At 43.2% G+C, this 20,000-nt stretch overlaps 1 protein-coding gene across 1 annotated transcript in view; it reads right to left on the reverse strand.

The window, feature by feature from the left end:
* The window catches only part of LOC311228525 (fibronectin-like), a 156,804-nt gene that overhangs the window by 66,374 nt on the left and 70,430 nt on the right, over positions 1 to 20,000 (reverse strand). The window contains 5 exon segments of the mRNA XM_084314427.1: positions 6,513 to 6,627; positions 13,960 to 14,232; positions 18,040 to 18,231; positions 18,517 to 18,603; positions 19,738 to 19,906. Coding sequence (XP_084170553.1) covers positions 6,513 to 6,627; positions 13,960 to 14,232; positions 18,040 to 18,231; positions 18,517 to 18,603; positions 19,738 to 19,906 — 836 coding nt within the window.

Raw genomic sequence — 20,000 nt, forward strand, 5'->3', positions numbered from 1 at the left:
CAGTGTCTAGTTGAAGGGTTTCATACGAGGACGTTAGTAATTGATAATAAAAACCTGATACAAAACCTCCCAATGTTTCTCTTTCATAGAAAAATTTGTGGTATCTGTGGTGTTCAATTGGTATGAGTAATGGAACACCGTGAGACCTCAGACAAAGTCGTAACTGTATGTAAAAAAGCCATGTGGACTCGGTGAGGTTAAACTTTGTGCATATTTCGACATAACTACAGAGGCCCTGGTTATTAAAAATATCCCCTAATGAGTGTATGCCTTGCTCTTCCCATATAGGGAATCTTATAGGGCGTTTTCCCATTAAGAGTGCATTGTTATTGAATATGGGAGTGTGATTATGCCATTCTTGAGGGTTAGGATATTTCTTTTGTGTTTCCCGCCATGTTCTGATTGCATGGGTAATTATGGGGCCAAATTCCCGCTCACAATGCTTGATTGAAAGTTTAGTGTGTGCTATGTCTTTCAGTCTCTGTGGGGCTACTATGTTTTCTTCTAATTCTCTCCAAGATACCAAAGCCTGGGGGTCAAACCATATTTTCAATGGTCTTAATGTGAAAGCCTTAAAATATTGTAAAAAATCTGGAACTGCCATGCCACCGTCTGCTTTATTTCTCTGTGCGGTGGATCTTTTTATGCGAGGTGGTTTGTTATTCCAAATAAATTTGTATGTGGAGGTTTGTAATCTTTTCCAGTAGCCCTCTGGAGGAGGTAACGGAAGCATTGAGCTGAAGAAATTGATTCTTGGTAATACATCCATTTTAACTATTGATACCCTTGCCTGTACTGAGTTTTTAAGTTTTGCCCACCTGTCCAGGTCGTCTTTGATTTTGTTCTGTATTTTTGTGTAATTGTGCTTCACCGTTTGTCTTATGGTGGGAAATATTTCCACACCCAAGCATCTAAAATGTTTGACCATGGGTATCGCACCTGGGAGGGATGTGTCTTTTTTTGCACGGATGTTAAGAGGAAGAAAAGCCGACTTCGGCCAATTTATTTTAAATCCCGATAAATCACCAAAGTTCTCTATCAACTTGAGTATATGCGGCAATGTGTTGTTGGGGTTTTGCATGAACAATATTACATCGTCCGCATATAAACTAATTTTATGTTGTGTGCCCTTGATTACTATTGGTTCTATGTGTTGGGATTGTCTTATAAATTGTGCTAAAGGTTCTAATGATAGATCGAATAGTCCGGGACTAAGAGGGCAACCCTGTCTGGCAGAGCGTGATACCGGAAAGATATCGGAGATGAATGTACCTGTTGTAATCCTGGCCGATGGGTCCTTGTATAGTACTTTAATCATATCAATGAATCCTTTTCCTAACCCCATCCTTTCTAATACTGCCCATAGAAACGACCATTCCAACCTGTCAAATGCTTTCATAGCATCCAGGGATAGCATCGCCTTAGGTGTGGTGTCCTCTTTGTCTGCATCTAGTACGTGCAGTATTCGCCTTATGTTATCATTGATCAGGCGACCTTTTATGAAGCCTGTTTGGTCCGGATGAACTAAAGACGTCATATGCTTTTTCAATCTGATGGCTAATATCTTAGAGTACAGTTTGACATCGGTTCCGAGGAGGCTTAAAGGTCGGTAACTACCGCACTCAGTGGGGTCTTTGTCTTTTTTGTGAAGAACTGAAATGAGTGCGATATTTTGGTGTTTATGGAAGCTCCCCTCTTTGACTGAGTATAAGATCATATTTAGTAATAAGGGTCCAAATATGTCCCAGCAAGAAATTTAAATTTCTGATGGGATACCGTCAATTCCCGGAGCCTTACCGTTTTTCATTCCGGATATGGCCTTCTTGAGTTCTTCTAATGTGATCGGTGCTTCTAACTGTTTAGCGTCGTCCTCCGAAAGTTTAGGGAGAGTAATTTGATTAAGATATGTGTCTAATTTGTTTTGATCAAAGGTCGTTTCTGAATTATACAAAGCGGAGTAGAATTCTTTGAATGTATCGTTTATTATTTTGGGGTCTGTTACAAGAGCTTGTTGTTTTCTAATGGCAGTTATATCTGCAAATTTTGCATTAATTCTTAATCGCATGGCTAATAGGTGACTAGGTTTAGAACCTTGGAAATACTGCTGTTGTCTTGTGCTGCGTATTTGCAATTCCGATTTTTGTCTGTATATTGCTTTGATCTCTGTCTTTAGAATGTTAACTTGGTTTTCTAGTCTAGTAGAGTTGTTGTATTTTAAAGAATTAAAAAGCGCTGAGTAAAGCGTTTCCATTTCAGACAGTTTTGTGCATTGATTTTTGCGCAGTATGGAGGAAAATCTATCCGTGAAATCCTTGATCATACCCTTTACCGACATCCATAATATTCTGGGGTCTTGCTCCGCGTTTGCATTATCCCGTAGGAATACTGTGAGAGCTTCTTTAATTTGTGTAATGAATTCCTTGTTGTTAAGCAGCATAGAATTAAAACGCCATCTTGGGGCCCGGGAAGATAGTGTACCAAATGTTGCTTTCAGGATTAAGTAGCAGTGATCTGATAGCGCATTGGGTGTCATTTCCACTTCATATTTATCAAATATTCTCGGGGATGCAAAGACGTAATCAATTCTGGATAGTGTGTTGTGTCTCGCCGAACGACAGGAGTACTTACGGGTCATGGGATTAAGTGAACGCCATAAATCAATTACCCCTGTTGACTTTGACCAATCTTTTAATGCTTTAGATGAATTTTTTTGTTCGCTGGAAAAGGCAAGGTAAGTTTTGTCCATCCTTGGGTTCCAAATGGCATTAAAATCCGCACCTATTATATATGAGTATTCGGGATGGTTTAACATTTCTCCGGTTAGTGAAGTGAAGAAACCCACTTCGTACAAATTTGGGGCATATACCGCTGCCAACGCAATTTTCCTGTTATTATGTATAATCCTAGCTATAGTTATACGCCCCTCCGCATCTGACCATACCCCTTTCAATTCGATATTTAATTTACGTCTGACGACTATGGCTACCCCTCTAGTTCTCGTACCAAAAGAAGAGTGACTAATGTTATGGTATATGTTATCCGCTAACGTATTTATGTCTTCCTCTAAAATGTGCGTTTCGCTTAATAGAGCCACGTCCACATGTTCTTTTTTCATCAGCGTGAGCAAGCTTTTGCGTTTGTGTTGTTTGTTTATCCCACCGGTGTTCCATACCATTATATTCAAACTAGCCATAATCTATGCATGTTTTTGTGTAGTTTTTGGTAATGCTTCTGGAGTGCGAAGCTACAATAGATGTACATCCAATTAATGAGGTCCCGTTGAGAGCCGAGCTTAAAAACATATATATATACAAATAAAAATCCCCTATTTTCCCCTCACCCAGAAAGTCGTACAGGCCTGTGTTCCAAAAACACATCCTCCGCGATTGACTCTCTCCCTTCGTCCACCGGATTGCCCAAACTGAGCATTGTAATCCTAATCTTCCTATGCTAATTGCCATAGGATCTAACATTTCCATTCTATTGCAATAGAATGTCGCTTTTGGTCTTGCACCTTCCCTTACTGTAATGAAATATTGTGATAAATGACAAAAAATAAAAAATAAAAAAAGAGAATAAACTTTCATCGACATATTCATTTGAACCCTCTACCAACGTGTAGGAAAGTCAGGAAAAAAGGAAAAGATTGTAGAGAAATATTGACACCTTAATGTGAAGAACAGTGGAAAAGAACAATGTAAGTTAAAATATAGATAAAAAATAGAATAATGAGAAGAAAAAAATATAAAATTAAAATTAAAAGAAAGATATAGATAAGGAATGAGAGATAGAATAATAATCAACGTGGATAAGCCACTAGAACCGAATTAACAGATTAGATAAAATAGAAAAGCAGAGCCTTTTAGAGCTTCAATGTGCCAGTCACTTCCTCAATGGAGTGATTACTTAAATTGTTAGAATAACCTTGTAGTGTTCATACGTTTAGGTGTGGTTAATTTTTAAAGTGTTATTAAGGACTGATAGAACTTCATTCAATTGATTATCTGCTATATATATACACACCGGATGTTTAATGTTAGAGTTGTAGGCCTTCGTTGTCATGGTGCCTTATATTCTAGAAGGTTGTAGAGTATACTAGTGCAATTGACTATTGTTATGTTCCAGAATGATCTAAGAGACCCAGGGCATTTGAGCGATAAACCCAGAATATTCCAGATAGATCTTTTTGCAATGATATGTATTTGTCTCCCCGGAGACCAGAGTCTGAAATTATAATGTATTACAAATCGTATTATACACCGTACACATTGTTATAGACGGCCTGCATATCGTCTGCTACCTTGATGAACACAATAAAGTCATTCTAACACTGGTATACACTGAGAAAGAGGCTTATCTGTTTTCGGCATTGTCGTTCTGCCTTGGGGTATCTGCTCCTTTTCGATTTAGAAAATCCTCAGCTTCTTTAGGTGTGTATACACCAAACCTGTGGCCGTCACTGTCCACGATCGATAACAGCGCCGGGTATGATAGCCTTGGCTTGTGACCAGATTTGAACAGTTTTTGCATCACCTCCTTGTATGGTAGACGTCGAGTGATGGCTTCTTTGCTCAAATCTTCGTAGATAAATATTGATTTATCACCATATTTAAGGTTAGTGTTAAGGTAAGGATTGGGTTTATAAACAGTAAGATTAAGGTACGGGTTAAGATAAGGGTTAGTTTATAAACAGTAAGGTTAAGGTTAGTGTTAAGGTAAGGATTGGGTTTATAAACAGTAAGATTAAGGTACGGGTTAAGATAAGGGTTAGTTTACACACAGTAAGGTTAAGGTTAGTGTTAAGGTAAAGATTGGGTTTATAAACAGTAAGATTAAGGTTAGTGTTAAGGTAAGGGTTGGGTTTATAAACAGTAAGATTAAGGTACGGGTTAAGATAAGGATTGGTTTATAAACAGTAAGGTTAAGGTTAGTGTTAAGGTAAGGATTGGGTTTATAGACAGTAAGATTAAGGTTAGTGTTAAGGTAAGGATTGGGTTTATAGACAGTAAGATTAAGGTTAGTGTTAAGGTAAGGATTGGGTTTATAAACAGTAAGGTTAAGGTTAGTGTTAAGGTAAGGATTGGGTTTATAGACAGTAAGGTTAAGGTTAGTGTTAAGGTAAGGGTTGGGTTTATAGACAGTAAGGTTAAGGTTAGTGTTAAGGTAAGGGTTGGGTTTATAGACAGTAAGGTTAAGGTTAGTGTTAAGGTAAGGGTTGGGTTTATAGACAGTAAGGTTAGTGTTAAGGTAAGGGTTGGGTTTATAGACAGTAAGGTTAAGGTTAGTGTTAAGGTAAGGGTTGGGTTTATAGACAGTAAGATTAAGGTACGGGTTAAGATAAGGGTTAGTTTATAAACAGTAAGGTTAAGGTTAGTGTTAAGGTAAGGATTGGGTTTATAAACAGTAAGATTAAGGTACGGGTTAAGATAAGGGTTCGTTTATAAACAGTAAGATTAAGGTTAGTGTTAAGGTAAGGATTGGGTTTATAAACAGTAAGATTAAGGTTAGTGTTAAGGTAAGGATTGGGTTTATAAACAGTAAGGTTAAGGTTAGTGTTAAGGTAAGGATTGGGTTTATAAACAGTAAGGTTAAGGTTAGTGTTAAGGTAAGGATTGGGTTTATAAACAGTATGGTTAAGGTACGGGTTAAGATAAGGGTTCGTTTATAAACAGTAAGATTAAGGTTAGTGTTAAGGTAAGGATTGGGTTTATAAACAGTATGGTTAAGGTTAGTGTTAAGATAAGGGTTAGTTTATAAACAGTAAGGTTAAGGTTAGTGTTAAGGTAAGGATTGGGTTTATAAACAGTAAGGTTAAGGTTAGTGTTAAGGTAAGGATTGGGTTTATAAACAGTAAGGTTAAGGTTAGTGTTAAGATAAGGGTTAGTTTATAAACAGTAAGATTAAGGTTAGTGTTAAGATAAGGGTTAGTTTATAAACAGTAAGGTTAAGGTTAGTGTTAAGGTAAAGATTGGGTTTATAAACAGTAAGGTTAAGGTTAGTGTTAAGGTAAGGATTGGGTTTATAAACAGTAAGGTTAAGGTTAGTGTTAAGATAAGGGTTAGTTTATAAACAGTAAGATTAAGGTTAGTGTTAAGATAAGGGTTAGTTTATAAACAGTAAGATTAAGGTTAGTGTTAAGATAAGGGTTAGTTTATAAACAGTAAGGTTAAGGTTAGTGTTAAGGTAAAGATTGGGTTTATAAACAGTAAGATTAAGGTTAGTGTTAAGGTAAGGGTTGGGTTTATAAACAGTAAGATTAAGGTTAGTGTTAAGGTAAGGATTGGGTTTATAAACAGTAAGATTAAGGTTAGTGTTAAGGTAAGGGTTGGGTTTATAGACAGTAAGGTTAAGGTTAGTGTTAAGGTAAGGGTTGGGTTTATAGACAGTAAGGTTAAGGTTAGTGTTAAGGTAAGGGTTGGGTTTATAGACAGTAAGGTTAAGGTTAGTGTTAAGGTAAGGATTGGGTTTATAAACAGTATGGTTATGGTTAGGGTTAAGATAAGGGTCTCTACCTGATGAGGTAGCTGTTGATGTAGGCGGCGTGTGGGACGCTGGGAGTGGCCCAGTGGACCTCCATGCTGGCAGGGCCCACCTCACCAAAGCCTAGACCTGTAGGGGCTGGGACAGCTACGGGACAGAGACCACATTATAGAATTAGGTCAAACAGAAAGCAATGGTTATCCAGTGCACCTAAGATAGCAGGCACTATCATTTTAATAATCATTGACAAATTGACCCCACGACCACTGTCTTAAGCTTGTAAATTAGACTGATTTCATGAGAAGATCCTTAGTGATCCTAAGATGAAAGATCCTTCTGCATACAAACATTATCTTCTGATATAATCAGTCCTGTTTACAAGCTTGTGATTAGCTCACATACCAAAGTCAGTGGGGCCACGCTCCTGTCTGAGCTCACATACCAAAGTCAGTGGGGCCACGCTCATGTCTGAGCTCACATACCAAAGTCAGTGGGGCCACGCTCCTGTCTGAGCTCACATACCAAAGTCAGTGGGGCCACGCTCCTGTCTGAGCTCACATACCAAAGTCAGTGGGGCCACGCTCCTGTCTGAGCTCACATACCAAAGTCAGTGGGGCCACGCTCCTGTCTGAGCTCACATACCAAAGTCAGTGGGGCCACGCTCCTGTCTGAGCTCACATACCAAAGTCAGTGGGGCCACGCTCCTGTCTGAGCTCACATACCAAAGTCAGTGGGGCCACGCTCCTGTCTGAGCTCACATACCAAAGTCAGTGGGGCCACGCTCCTGTCTGAGCTCACATACCAAAGTCAGTGGGGCCACGCTCCTGTCTGAGCTCACATACCAAAGTCAGTGGGGCCACGCTCCTGTCTGTACAAACCCTGAAGACTTGAATGTGGCCACGTTGATTTGTGGCTAACTAGCCAGAGCTGCAGAGAAAGGACTCTCCCCTTCGACCACATCATCGGTGGGAAGAAAATAGTCTGGCAATGCACCGGGTTCATGAAGGTCATTTAAAAATTGTGAACAATATCACGAGTCTGAAACATCTCCAATGGTCTAAACTAAAGTATACAAGCATGATGGTCATGTGACCCGAGTCACATGATGAGGAGAAGAGAGAAACACACATGAAGGAGAAAGTGATCGCATACTTAAATGGAACAGAGTGTGTGTGTGTGTGTGTGTGTGTGTGTGTGTGTCTGAGAATCTGTCTGTAGTGGGTAACAAACAATATTATTTGCAGTAAGGCACCAAAGGAGCCACAGCATGATACAATACCTAGTTGAAACCATAATGTCTCTCTCTCTCTCTCTCTCTCTCTCTCTCTCTCTCTCTCTCTCTCTCTCTCTCTCTCTCTCTCTCTCTCTCTCTCTCTCACACACATACACTTAATAACCTTGCAAGCTATTTAATTACATCTCTCTTATGTACATATTAGGGATGTCCCGATCATGTTTTTTTGCTCCCGATCCGATCCCGATCATGTGATTTTGAGTATCTACCGATACTGATATTTCCCGATCCGATCAAAAAGAAAGAAAAAAAAAGTAACCAAACAAGCATGTGGAGCCTCACAGCTGAGCTTAGTGGATGAAAACATGAAGCCACGTTACAAAGCACAACACTTCCCTGGCTCGCATTAGGCCTGGCCATTTTTTTTGCCATTGCTATGTCTATACATTGATTTCTTGTTCGAATGCATTTATTTCTATTAGACCAGTGGTGCCCAACCAGTCGGCCGTGATCGACCGGTAGATCAATGACATGCGAGCGATGGGCTAATGTTAGCTGCTGAGCAGGCTAAGCTAACTAGCGTTAGCGTAAGCTTAGCGTTAACCTTGGAAAACGCTCAAAGCGGAATCCACGACAGCAGTTCCATCAACTGACATGCAATATAATTGCCGCAAGCTATGGGCTAATGTTAGCTGCTAACTAGTAGATAGGTCTAGTAGACTAGATAGACTAGTAATAGGCTAAGCTAACTAGCGTTAGCGTTAACCCTGGAAAGCTCTCAAGCGGACTGCACGACACCAGTTCCATTTGTGAGAAAAGGGGGGTGGGTTATATTGACAAGGCTTGACAACAGAGGTTCAAATATAACTTCATATTTATTGGTTATTTGTTTCTTTTATATCAGCATCCAGTCTCCACCGCCGTGTTAACACTCTTCCTGTGTTTACATTTTCGAGCGTGACATCATTGCCTACGGCAAGCTTACACGCTCAAAACGCAAACCGTAAACAAAACCCAGAGTGCACAAAGACTGAGTGTGTACACAAACTAGAGGGGGGAGAGGGAGGGGGGAAGTTCGCACCCAAGGACGGAACGAGGACGGACCGAACAGGAACGGAACCGAATGGTGAGTGAGAAAGCACCCTGAGTGACGGTGAAGGTTTCTAACCAGTAGACTGGGTGACGGTGGTGGTTTCTAACAAGTAGACTGAGGCTGAGGTTACACCTTTCGTATCATCTTCGTATTGTTTTCTTATACGCATCGCCGCGTATCGCCGCGACGTCATGCGCCTCGAGTCACACTTTCGTTTTTTTTTCGTTTTTGTCAGCCAAGCACACTGATGTAGTACACTGCCAAAGCAGTAGGTGGCAGTAGGTGGCAAACATGAAGGCAATTTCAACCAATCAGAACGAATGTGCCAATACACTTCCTGGTGGAAGCTCCACCAAAAGAAAATGTCAACAAGGCAGCCTATGCCGCGCCACCATCTTGTTTACTCAATGCAGCAATAATTTTTCAGCAAAGCCTAATAAAAGTGCAATAAACAAAAACGGATACATTCACTGTGTGTTCTGCTTGTCATTTGTTGATGAAACAAAACTAACATCAACACAAGTGACCACCAAGAGCGGATAGTTTTAGTCTAAAAAACGCTCGGTAGCATTGTTAGCTGCATGCTAACGTCAATGGAGTATGCCATTATAACAATATAGCATTGTGGCTAGAAGCTAACGTTAGCTCACGCTACTTAGCCAGCAACAAAACTGATGATATCGCGAGCTATCAGTAGTTAGATAACATTAGAGACAACGCTGTGTGTATTAAACAAAGGTGAATAGATGACTGGGCCATTTTGTTTAATGCTTCTTAAGTTGAAAGAGGAACTCTGAGCTAACAGGGTCTGAATCCTGATAGCTCACGTTAGCCAGCTGCTCATGCCATCGGTAATGCTAGCAGAATGAATGGATGTAAACTTTATTTAACATATTGCATATGGGTACAATACAATACGGCTCAATACAAACAATTGTTAAGGGAATGCAGACTGTTGTAGCTTGGACTGGGGTCCTTATAACAATAACTTGACAACACATGGTAGCTGAAGCTATTTGGGACACGGAGCTCTGTCCCAAACACACACACACACACACACTCTGCTGTCACCGGAAGGGCACGCAGATGGTATCTACTGCGCATGGGCGTTTTCGCAACAACGGCTACGTGCAGACTACACGCTGTTTGTCGACTCGTTTTTTTGCGTATCTCCAAACGCAAACACAATTTTGCGTTTCAGCCGTATCCACAAAAAAACGCCAAAAAACGCGTTTCTGTGTAGATAGGACATGAAACGTCGTCAAAAACGTATAAAAAAACGCCAGGAATACACTAGTCTAACCTCAGCCTGAGTGATGGTGGTGGTTTCTAACCAGTAGACTGAGTGACGGTGGTGGTTTCTAACCAGTAGACTGAGTGATGGTGGTGGTTTCTAACCAGTAGACTGAGTGACGGTGGTGGTTTCTAACAAGTAGACTGAGTGACTGGTGGTGGTTTCTAACCAGTAGACTGGGTGACGGTGGTGGTTTCTAACCAGTAGACTGGGTGATGGTGGTGGTTTCTAACCAGTAGACTGAGTGACTGGTGGTGGTTTCTAACCAGTAGACTGAGTGACGGTGGTGGTTTCTAACCAGTAGACTGAGTGACTGGTGGTGGTTTCTAACCAGTAGACTGAGTGACTGGTGGTGGTTTCTAACCAGTAGACTGAGTGACTGGTGGTGGTTTCTAACCAGTAGACTGGGTGACTGGTGGTGGTTTCTAACCAGTAGACTGGGTGACTGGTGGTGGTTTCTAACCAGTAGACTGGGTGACTGGTGGTGGTTTCTAACCAGTAGACTGAGTGACGGTGGTGGTTTCTAACCAGTAGACTGGGTGACGGTGGTGGTTTCTAACCAGTAGACTGGGTGACGGTGGTGGTTTCTAACCAGTAGACTGGGTGACGGTGGTGGTTTCTAACCAGTAGACTGAGTGACGGTGGAGGTTTCTAACCAGTAGACTGGGTGACTGGTGGTGGTTTCTAACCAGTAGACTGAGTGATGGTGGTGGTTTCTAACCAGTAGACTGGGTGATGGTGGTGGTTTCTAACCAGTAGACTGGGTGATGGTGGTGGTTTCTAACCAGTAGACTGGGTGATGGTGGTGGTTTCTAACCAGTAGACTGGGTGATGGTGGTGGTTTCTAACCAGTAGACTGGGTGACGGTGGTGGTTTCTAACCAGTAGACTGGGTGACGGTGGTGGTTTCTAACCAGTAGACTGAGTGATGGTGGTGGTTTCTAACCAGTAGACTGCGTGACAGTGGTGGTTTCTAACCAGTAGACTGAGTGATGGTGGTGGTTTCTAACCAGTAGACTGAGTGATGGTGGTGGTTTCTAACCAGTAGACTGAGTGATGGTGGTGGTTTCTAACCAGTAGACTGAGTGATGGTGGTGGTTTCTAACCAGTAGACTGGGTGACGGTAGTGGTTTCTAACCAGTAGACTGGGTGATGGTGGTGGTTTCTAACCAGTAGACTGAGTGATGGTGGTGGTTTCTAACCAGTAGACTGAGTGATGGTGGTGGTTTCTAACCAGTAGACTGGGTGATGGTGGTGGTTTCTAACCAGTAGACTGGGTGACGGTGGTGGTTTCTAACCAGTAGACTGAGTGATGGTGGTGGTTTCTAACCAGTAGACTGCGTGACAGTGGTGGTTTCTAACCAGTAGACTGAGTGATGGTGGTGGTTTCTAACCAGTAGACTGAGTGATGGTGGTGGTTTCTAACCAGTAGACTGAGTGATGGTGGTGGTTTCTAACCAGTAGACTGAGTGATGGTGGTGGTTTCTAACCAGTAGACTGGGTGACGGTAGTGGTTTCTAACCAGTAGACTGGGTGACGGTAGTGGTTTCTAACCAGTAGACTGGGTGATGGTGGTGGTTTCTAACCAGTAGACTGAGTGATGGTGGTGGTTTCTAACCAGTAGACTGAGTGATGGTGGTGGTTTCTAACCAGTAGACTGAGTGATGGTGGTGGTTTCTAACCAGTAGACTGAGTGATGGTGGTGGTTTCTAACCAGTAGACTGGGTGACGGTAGTGGTTTCTAACCAGTAGACTGGGTGATGGTGGTGGTTTCTAACCAGTAGACTGAGTGATGGTGGTGGTTTCTAACCAGTAGACTGAGTGATGGTGGTGGTTTCTAACCAGTAGACTGAGTGATGGTGGTGGTTTCTAACCAGTAGACTGAGTGATGGTGGTGGTTTCTAACCAGTAGACTGAGTGACGGTGGTGGTTTCTAACCAGTAGACTGAGTGATGGTGGTGGTTTCTAACCAGTAGACTGGGTGATGGTGGTGGTTTCTAACCAGTAGACTGAGTGATGGTGGTGGTTTCTAACCAGTAGACTGGGTGACGGTAGTGGTTTCTAACCAGTAGACTGGGTGATGGTGGTGGTTTCTAACCAGTAGACTGAGTGATGGTGGTGGTTTCTAACCAGTAGACTGAGTGATGGTGGTGGTTTCTAACCAGTAGACTGAGTGATGGTGGTGGTTTCTAACCAGTAGACTGAGTGATGGTGGTGGTTTCTAACCAGTAGACTGAGTGACGGTGGTGGTTTCTAACCAGTAGACTGAGTGATGGTGGTGGTTTCTAACCAGTAGACTGGGTGACGGTGGTGGTTTCTAACCAGTAGACTGAGTGATGGTGGTGGTTTCTAACCAGTAGACTGAGTGATGGTGGTGGTTTCTAACCAGTAGACTGGGTGACGGTAGTGGTTTCTAACCAGTAGACTGGGTGATGGTGGTGGTTTCTAACCAGTAGACTGAGTGACGGTAGTGGTTTCTAACCAGTAGACTGGGTGACGGTAGTGGTTTCTAACCAGTAGACTGGGTGATGGTAGTGGTTTCTAACCAGTAGACTGGGTGATGGTGGTGGTTTCTAACCAGTAGACTGAGTGATGGTGGTGGTTTCTAACCAGTAGACTGAGTGATGGTGGTGGTTTCTAACCAGTAGACTGAGTGATGGTGGTGGTTTCTAACCAGTAGACTGAGTGATGGTGGTGGTTTCTAACCAGTAGACTGAGTGATGGTGGTGGTTTCTAACCAGTAGACTGAGTGACGGTGGTGGTTTCTAACCAGTAGACTGAGTGATGGTGGTGGTTTCTAACCAGTAGACTGAGTGATGGTGGTGGTTTCTAACCAGTAGACTGGGTGACGGTAGTGGTTTCTAACCAGTAGACTGGGTGATGGTGGTGGTTTCTAACCAGTAGACTGAGTGATGGTGGTGGTTTCTAACCAGTAGACTGAGTGATGGTGGTGGTTTCTAACCAGTAGACTGAGTGATGGTGGTGGTTTCTAACCAGTAGACTGAGTGATGGTGGTGGTTTCTAACCAGTAGACTGAGTGACGGTGGTGGTTTCTAACCAGTAGACTGAGTGATGGTGGTGGTTTCTAACCAGTAGACTGGGTGACGGTGGTGGTTTCTAACCAGTAGACTGAGTGATGGTGGTGGTTTCTAACCAGTAGACTGGGTGATGGTGGTGGTTTCTAACCAGTAGACTGGGTGACGGTGGTGGTTTCTAACCAGTAGACTGGGTGACGGTGGTGGTTTCTAACCAGTAGACTGAGTGATGGTGGTGGTTTCTAACCAGTAGACTGAGTGATGGTGGTGGTTTCTAACCAGTAGACTGGGTGACGGTGGTGGTTTCTAACCAGTAGACTGGGTGACGGTGGTGGTTTCTAACCAGTAGACTGAGTGATGGTGGTGGGTTCTAACCAGTAGACTGGGTGATGGTGGTGGTTTCTAACCAGTAGACTGGGTGACGGTGGTGGTTTCTAACCAGTAGACTGAGTGATGGTGGTGGTTTCTAACCAGTAGACTGAGTGATGGTGGTGGTTTCTTACCAGTAGACTGGGTGACGGTGGTGGTTTCTAACCAGTAGACTGAGTGATGGTGGTGGTTTCTAACCAGTAGACTGAGTGATGGTGGTGGTTTCTAACCAGTAGACTGGGTGATGGTGGTGGTTTCTAACCAGTAGACTGAGTGACGGTGGTGGTTTCTAACCAGTAGACTGGGTGACGGTGGTGGGTTCTTACCAGTAGACTGGGTGACGGTGGTGGGTTCTTACCAGTAGACTGGGTGACTGGTGGTGGTTTCTTACCAGTAGACTGGGTGACGGTGGTGGTTTCTTACCAGTAGACTGGGTGACGGTGGTGGGTTCTTACCAGTAGACTGGGTGACGGTGGTGGGTTCGCTCTCTCCATTCTCCGACACGGTGATGACGCTGATGTCATAGTCGATGCCGGGCTCCAGACCGTACACGGTGTAATACCCCGACGTCGGCTCCACCGTGTCCTCCATGATGGGGATGCTCTCGCCGGCGGCGACCACGGTGATACGGTACCCGGTGATCGTCGTGGTGTTCAGCGGGGACCAGCGCAGGCCGATGGTGGTGTCGGTGACGTCCACGAAGTTCAGGTCTGTCAGCTGAGGTACTTCTGGTTATGGCAAGGGAGGAGAGAGGGAGGAGAGAGGGAGGGAGCAAGGAGAGAGAGAGAAGGAGAAGGAGGGAAAGAGGGAAGAGAGGTGGGACAGACAGAAGGAGGGGAAGAGTAGAGATACAGATACAGACAGACAAAAAGAAAGAAAGAAACACAATGGGAGAGAGAGAGAGAACATATAGACAGACAGGCAGACAGAGAAACAGACATATATATAGAAGCAGAGGTCAGTGGCTGCTAGTGGTAGTATAGAATAGTGTGATATAACTATCATATCACACCATTCGCTATTGCATGAAAACAAAGTCTTGTTTCCGTGGTATATGTTATATATTAAGACCATGATTAAGTGTTCCCCTTCAATAAAAGATTGATCTGTTGAACATCTTTATGTTAAGGTTTTAATTCTTAATATATACTGAGGCAACCAACCACGGAATAGACTTTGTTTTGTTTTACATATGCTTGCTATAGCTAGCTAGGCTGTGATACAAACGGACCAGCTAGCTAGGCGGCAATACAAACAGACCAGCTCTTGTATCACTGATGTTGATAAGGGGTTGGTTTAGTTTTGAGTTAATGTTTCACAACGTTGTTATTGTGAAAGAGATTATATTCCCATTAACATCAAGATTCAGTAACAGTCAGCATCACACATAAAATACACACAAATAAAATAATGTTTCTTTGACATGATCTGAACAGAGGCCTAACACGGAACGTTCATGTAGACATGGGAACACATTGGTACGTTCTATGTCCAATTATCATGTGTCTTCCTCACAACAAGAATAGGATTAACCTCTTAAGCCTGAGCCATATTTTCAGAAAATTCGCCTAAAGGTACATACCTAAGTAAATGGAATATTGCTCCACTTCTACAAGGGCTATTTGTATGTTCTTGGTATCCAGGGACATCTATGGATCTCAGGGAATGTATTCCCAGTGTCAGAAATATTGTGTATCTCTGACAGTTAATAACACCATGTCACCAACACCATGTCATTGACCAGACGTGATTGCCACTGAGCTCAGTAAGCACCTTCTTGAGATCAAGTGTACAAAAGATCTAAGCAAATTAATAAAGGACAGATGATTTACAGGGTTTTTTGTAGATACAGTACTGAATGTTGCCATCCAGACACATGCAATTTGAAATATGAATATAGAATATCAGGCCTATAAATGACCTTATTGTGGCCAAGTCATACATCTATGGATCGGGCCAAATCTCCTCTTTCTGGCTTAAGGTTGAAAATTGGCGAAGTGGTGCTTTAGGCGGCGGTTACACCTTTCGTTTCATTTTCGTTTCATTGTCATACGCGTTTCGCCGCGACGTGGCAGCCTCGAGTCACACTTTCGTTTTTGTCACCTGAGCACACTGATGTAGTACACTGCCAAAGCAGTAGGTGGCAGTAGGTGGCAAACATGAAGGCAATTTCAACCAATCAGAACCTGAATGTGCCTGCAATGTCAACAAGGCAGGCGGGCGCCGGGCGGCCTCATGGCCTGTAGCTGTTCCGCAACTGTAGCTATTTCCGGGGTAGGCCTGATTGGCCCCGACAGGCACGTGACCGCCGCTGCCACGCCCCGCGGCAGCCCCGCGACGCGGCAACGAGGCTGCTGTGGTTCACAGGCGCTTTCCGCCTTCAACGCCGCCCGCAGCAGAAGGAGTTCGCGGCGCCTTTCACTGTCATCAGTCATAATAATATCATCAGTCATCTCTAATAATATTAATCACTGTTCAATGTACTAATATACAATACGGCTCACTTTTCCCATTTCAATGACAGAGCCGCTGTTTAATAATATTGTCGCGGCGGAGCTCCGTCGCGGCAGCATTATGTAGCAGTAATCCCCCCTTCTTTACCATCGACAAACTAGCTCAATTGGTAACTCTGCTTGGCTGTGGATTTTTTTTTAACGTGCATAGCGTATTGTATATTGTATATTGTATGGTACAATTTACAGTAAGGTGTATGCGTTGCAGTGCAAATGCTTCTTACTGTTGCGCTCCAGAGACCGTTACTGTACCATACACGCTATAGTGCAATGCACGTAAAAAAAAAAAAACTTAAGGGAATCGAACTTAGGACCATAGGATCCACAGCCAAGCAGAGTTACCAATTGAGCTAGTTTGTCGATGGTAAAGAAGGGGGGATTACTGCTACATAATGCTGCCGCGACGGAGCTCCGCCGCGACAATATTATTAAAAAGCGGCTCTGTCATTGAAGTGGGAAAAGTGAGCCGTATTGTATATTAGTACATTGAACAGTGATTAATATTATTAGAGATGACTGATGATATTATTATGACTGATGACAGTGAAAGGCACCGCGAACTCCTTCTGCTGCGGGCGGCGTTGAAGGCGGAAAGCGCCTGTGAACCACAGCAGCCTCGTTGCCGCGTCGCGGGGCTGCCGCGGGGCGTGGCCGCGGCGGTCACGTGCCTGTCGCGGCCAATCAGGCCTACCCCGGAAATAGTTACAGTTGCGGAACAGCTACAGGCCGCCGGGCGCCTATGGGCGCCACCATATTTTGCCTAGTTACCCAATGCAGCACTTCTTTTTCAGCAAAGTCTAATAAAAGTGCAATAAACAAAAACGGATACATTCACTGTGTGTTCTGCCTGTCATTTGTTGATGAAACAAAACTAACATCAACACAAGTGACCACCAAGAGCGGATAGTTTAGTCTAAAAAAAGATCGGTAGCTACATTGTTAGCTGCATGCTAACGTCAATGGAATTTGCCATTATAACAGTATAGCATTGTGGCTAGAAGCTAACGTTAGCTCACGCTAGTTAGCCAGCACCAAACTGATGATATCGGGAGCTATCAGTAGTTAGATAACATTAGAGACAACGCTGTGTGTATTAAACAAAGGTGAATAGATGACTGGGCCATTTTGTTTAATGCTTGTTAAGTTGAAAGAGGAGCTTTGAGCTAACATGGTCTGATAGCTCACGTTAGCCAGCTGCTCATGCAATCGGTAATGCTAGCAGAATGAATGGATGTAAACTTTATTTAACATATTGCATATGGGTACAATACAATACGGCTCAATACAAACAATTGTTAAGGGAATGCAGACTGTTGTAGCTTGGACTGGGGTCCTTATAACAATAACTTGACAACACATGGTAGCTGAAGCTATTTGGGACACGGAGCTATGTCCCAAACACACACCCACACACACTGTTGTCACCGGAAGGGCACGCAGATGGTATCTACTGCGCATGGGCGTTTTCGCAACAACGGCTCCGTGCAGACTACACGGCTGTTGTCGGCGCGTTTTTTAGGGGTTCTCCAAAACGCAAACACAATTTAGCGTTTCAGCCGTATCCACCAAAAAACGCCAAAAAACGCATTTCTGTGTAAAAGGGACATGAAACGTATTCAAAAACGTATAAAAACGAGCACAAAACACTGTGTGTAACTCCCGCTTTAAAGGTGCTATAGATAACAATCAGCCACTAGATGTCACACTAAAGCACCAGCATGTCATTTCTCCAATCAGGTGCATTCCAAATGGAAAGTAGGGAGGGGATGCATGTAAACAACAACATTCATTTTGGACCCGCAAACTTTTGCAATTATAATTCATTCAGCAATATTTATTTGGGAGGGGGGGGGGGGGGTGTATACTTTTATTCCGCACCTTTCTAAAAGCTCTGTGGATGTATTATGTATATATTAGTCTACATGAAGATGTTACCTATAACACCGTTAAATAAGACGGACGTGGTAATGTTATGCTAACGGCTAACCTGGCGTGATGGTGGTTGTTATGCTAACGGCTAACCTGGCGTGATGGTGGTTGACACAGGAACACTCTCCATGTCGTCCTTGACCGTCACTACGCTGACGTTGTACTCCACTCCCGGGCTCAGGTTCTCCAGGGTGCACGAGTTCTGTCCCGCCTCCACAAACTCCTCCACACTGTTTCCTCGCTGCCCATTGGTCGGTGTGCACGTCACTCTGTAGCCTGTGATGTCTGGGGAGAGAAAGGGGGGAGGAGGAGGGGTTAGAGGAGACAATGATGATGATGATGTTATATAATATGTTTAAAAGATAAACTTTTAAATCTAAATAATATGTTACATACAGAACAGTGTGTGTGTGTGTGTGTGCGTAGGTGTGTGTGTGTGTGTGTGTGTGTGTGTGCGCCTGTGTGTGTGTATGTGTGTGTGTGTGTGTGTGTGTGTGTGTGTGTGTGTGTGTGTGTGTGTGTGTGTGTGTGTGTGTGTGTGTGTGTGTGTGTGTGTGTGTGTGTGTGTACCAGGTGTCTTGGCTCCGTTCCATTGGACGGTCAGTTCTCCAGTATCAGGGTGGGACTCCAGATTCAGATCGGTGGGAGGAGACAAAGCTAGAGAGGAGGAAGATGAGGAAGAGGAGAACAAGGAAGAGAGGAGGAAGATGGAAAATCTTATCCTAGTTGAAATTGTACTGGAAGCAGTGTTTCTTTCACATTGCAACGTGACAGTCCTTACACAACTGAGAAACACCAGGCCCCAGATCATCTGCTTTACATCACATTCATTGAGGCCTAAAAAGGACCACTTTGCAGATTTATAAATGTACTCCTATCATTCTGTTGTGAGGAGGACGTGTGGTAATCAGCCATAAAACATACCAACGTGTTCTGTGAGGTCAGCCAACCTCCCCTCAAGGATGTTAAAAAGGCTAACTGGAGGGAAGTTGAAGAAATAGTGGGATGGGGGGGGGGGGGGCAGCAGAGCTCTCAAGACACAGAGCACGTTTTATGTCTGATTATCACATTATCTACGGAAGCATATTGCTGCCACACGTGATAACTTATTGTTTTAACATAAATTTTTTCACATTATAACGTGATAACTTATTGTTTTAACATAAAACGTTTCACGTTATACCGTGATAAGTTGGTATCATGTTATAACTTATTGTTTTAACATAAAACGTTTCACACGATACCAATAAGTTATCACGTTATAACGTGAAACGTTTTATGTTAAAACAATAAGCGATCACATTATAATGTGAAACGTTTTGTTAAAACAACAATAAGTTATCACGTTATACTGATATTTTATTCTGTTTCTGGTGTGGCAGCAATACGCTTACATACATTATCACACGTCCTCTTCAGGATTAATGTTAAAAATCCTTAGTTAAATATTTTTTATAATACATCCACAGAGAGAAAAGTATTGCTTTCCATCCCCAAAAAATTATTTATCATTTAAAAAATCCTTTGCAGGTCCAAAATGAATGTTGTTGCGTGTATGTATCCTCTACCTACTTCCCATTTCCCCACGTGGAATGATGCACCTGATGGATAAATGTCATGTTGGTGCGCTAGTGCGACATCTAGTCGCTGAACGTTACCTATAGCACCTTTAAGTGTCAAACTAAATAACTGGTTCAAAGGTCTTTCCTCCCTTCCTAAAAGAAATACATAAATCAATAACAGGGGAGAAACACAGACTCTCTCTCTCTGAGGTTCCTGATCAGGCCTTACGTGTGACGACGCGCCGTGTGATGGGGTTGCCTTGCTCGTGTCCATTGATGATGGGCTGGACGCTGTATGTGTACTCCACCCCCGGGGTCAGACCGGACATGAAGATACTGCCTGAGTCAGAGGTCACGTCCCTGGGGGCCTCTCCACCCTGACTGGGACGCACTGTCAACTGGGGAGAGAGACACACACATACATATATTTAGGAGATACACACACACATACACACAAATAAAAGAAACACACACAAACACACAAATTAAATA

Source organism: Notolepis coatsorum, assembly GCF_963971535.1.
Source record: "Notolepis coatsorum genome assembly, chromosome: 5".
Lineage (NCBI taxonomy): Eukaryota > Metazoa > Chordata > Actinopteri > Aulopiformes > Paralepididae > Notolepis > Notolepis coatsorum.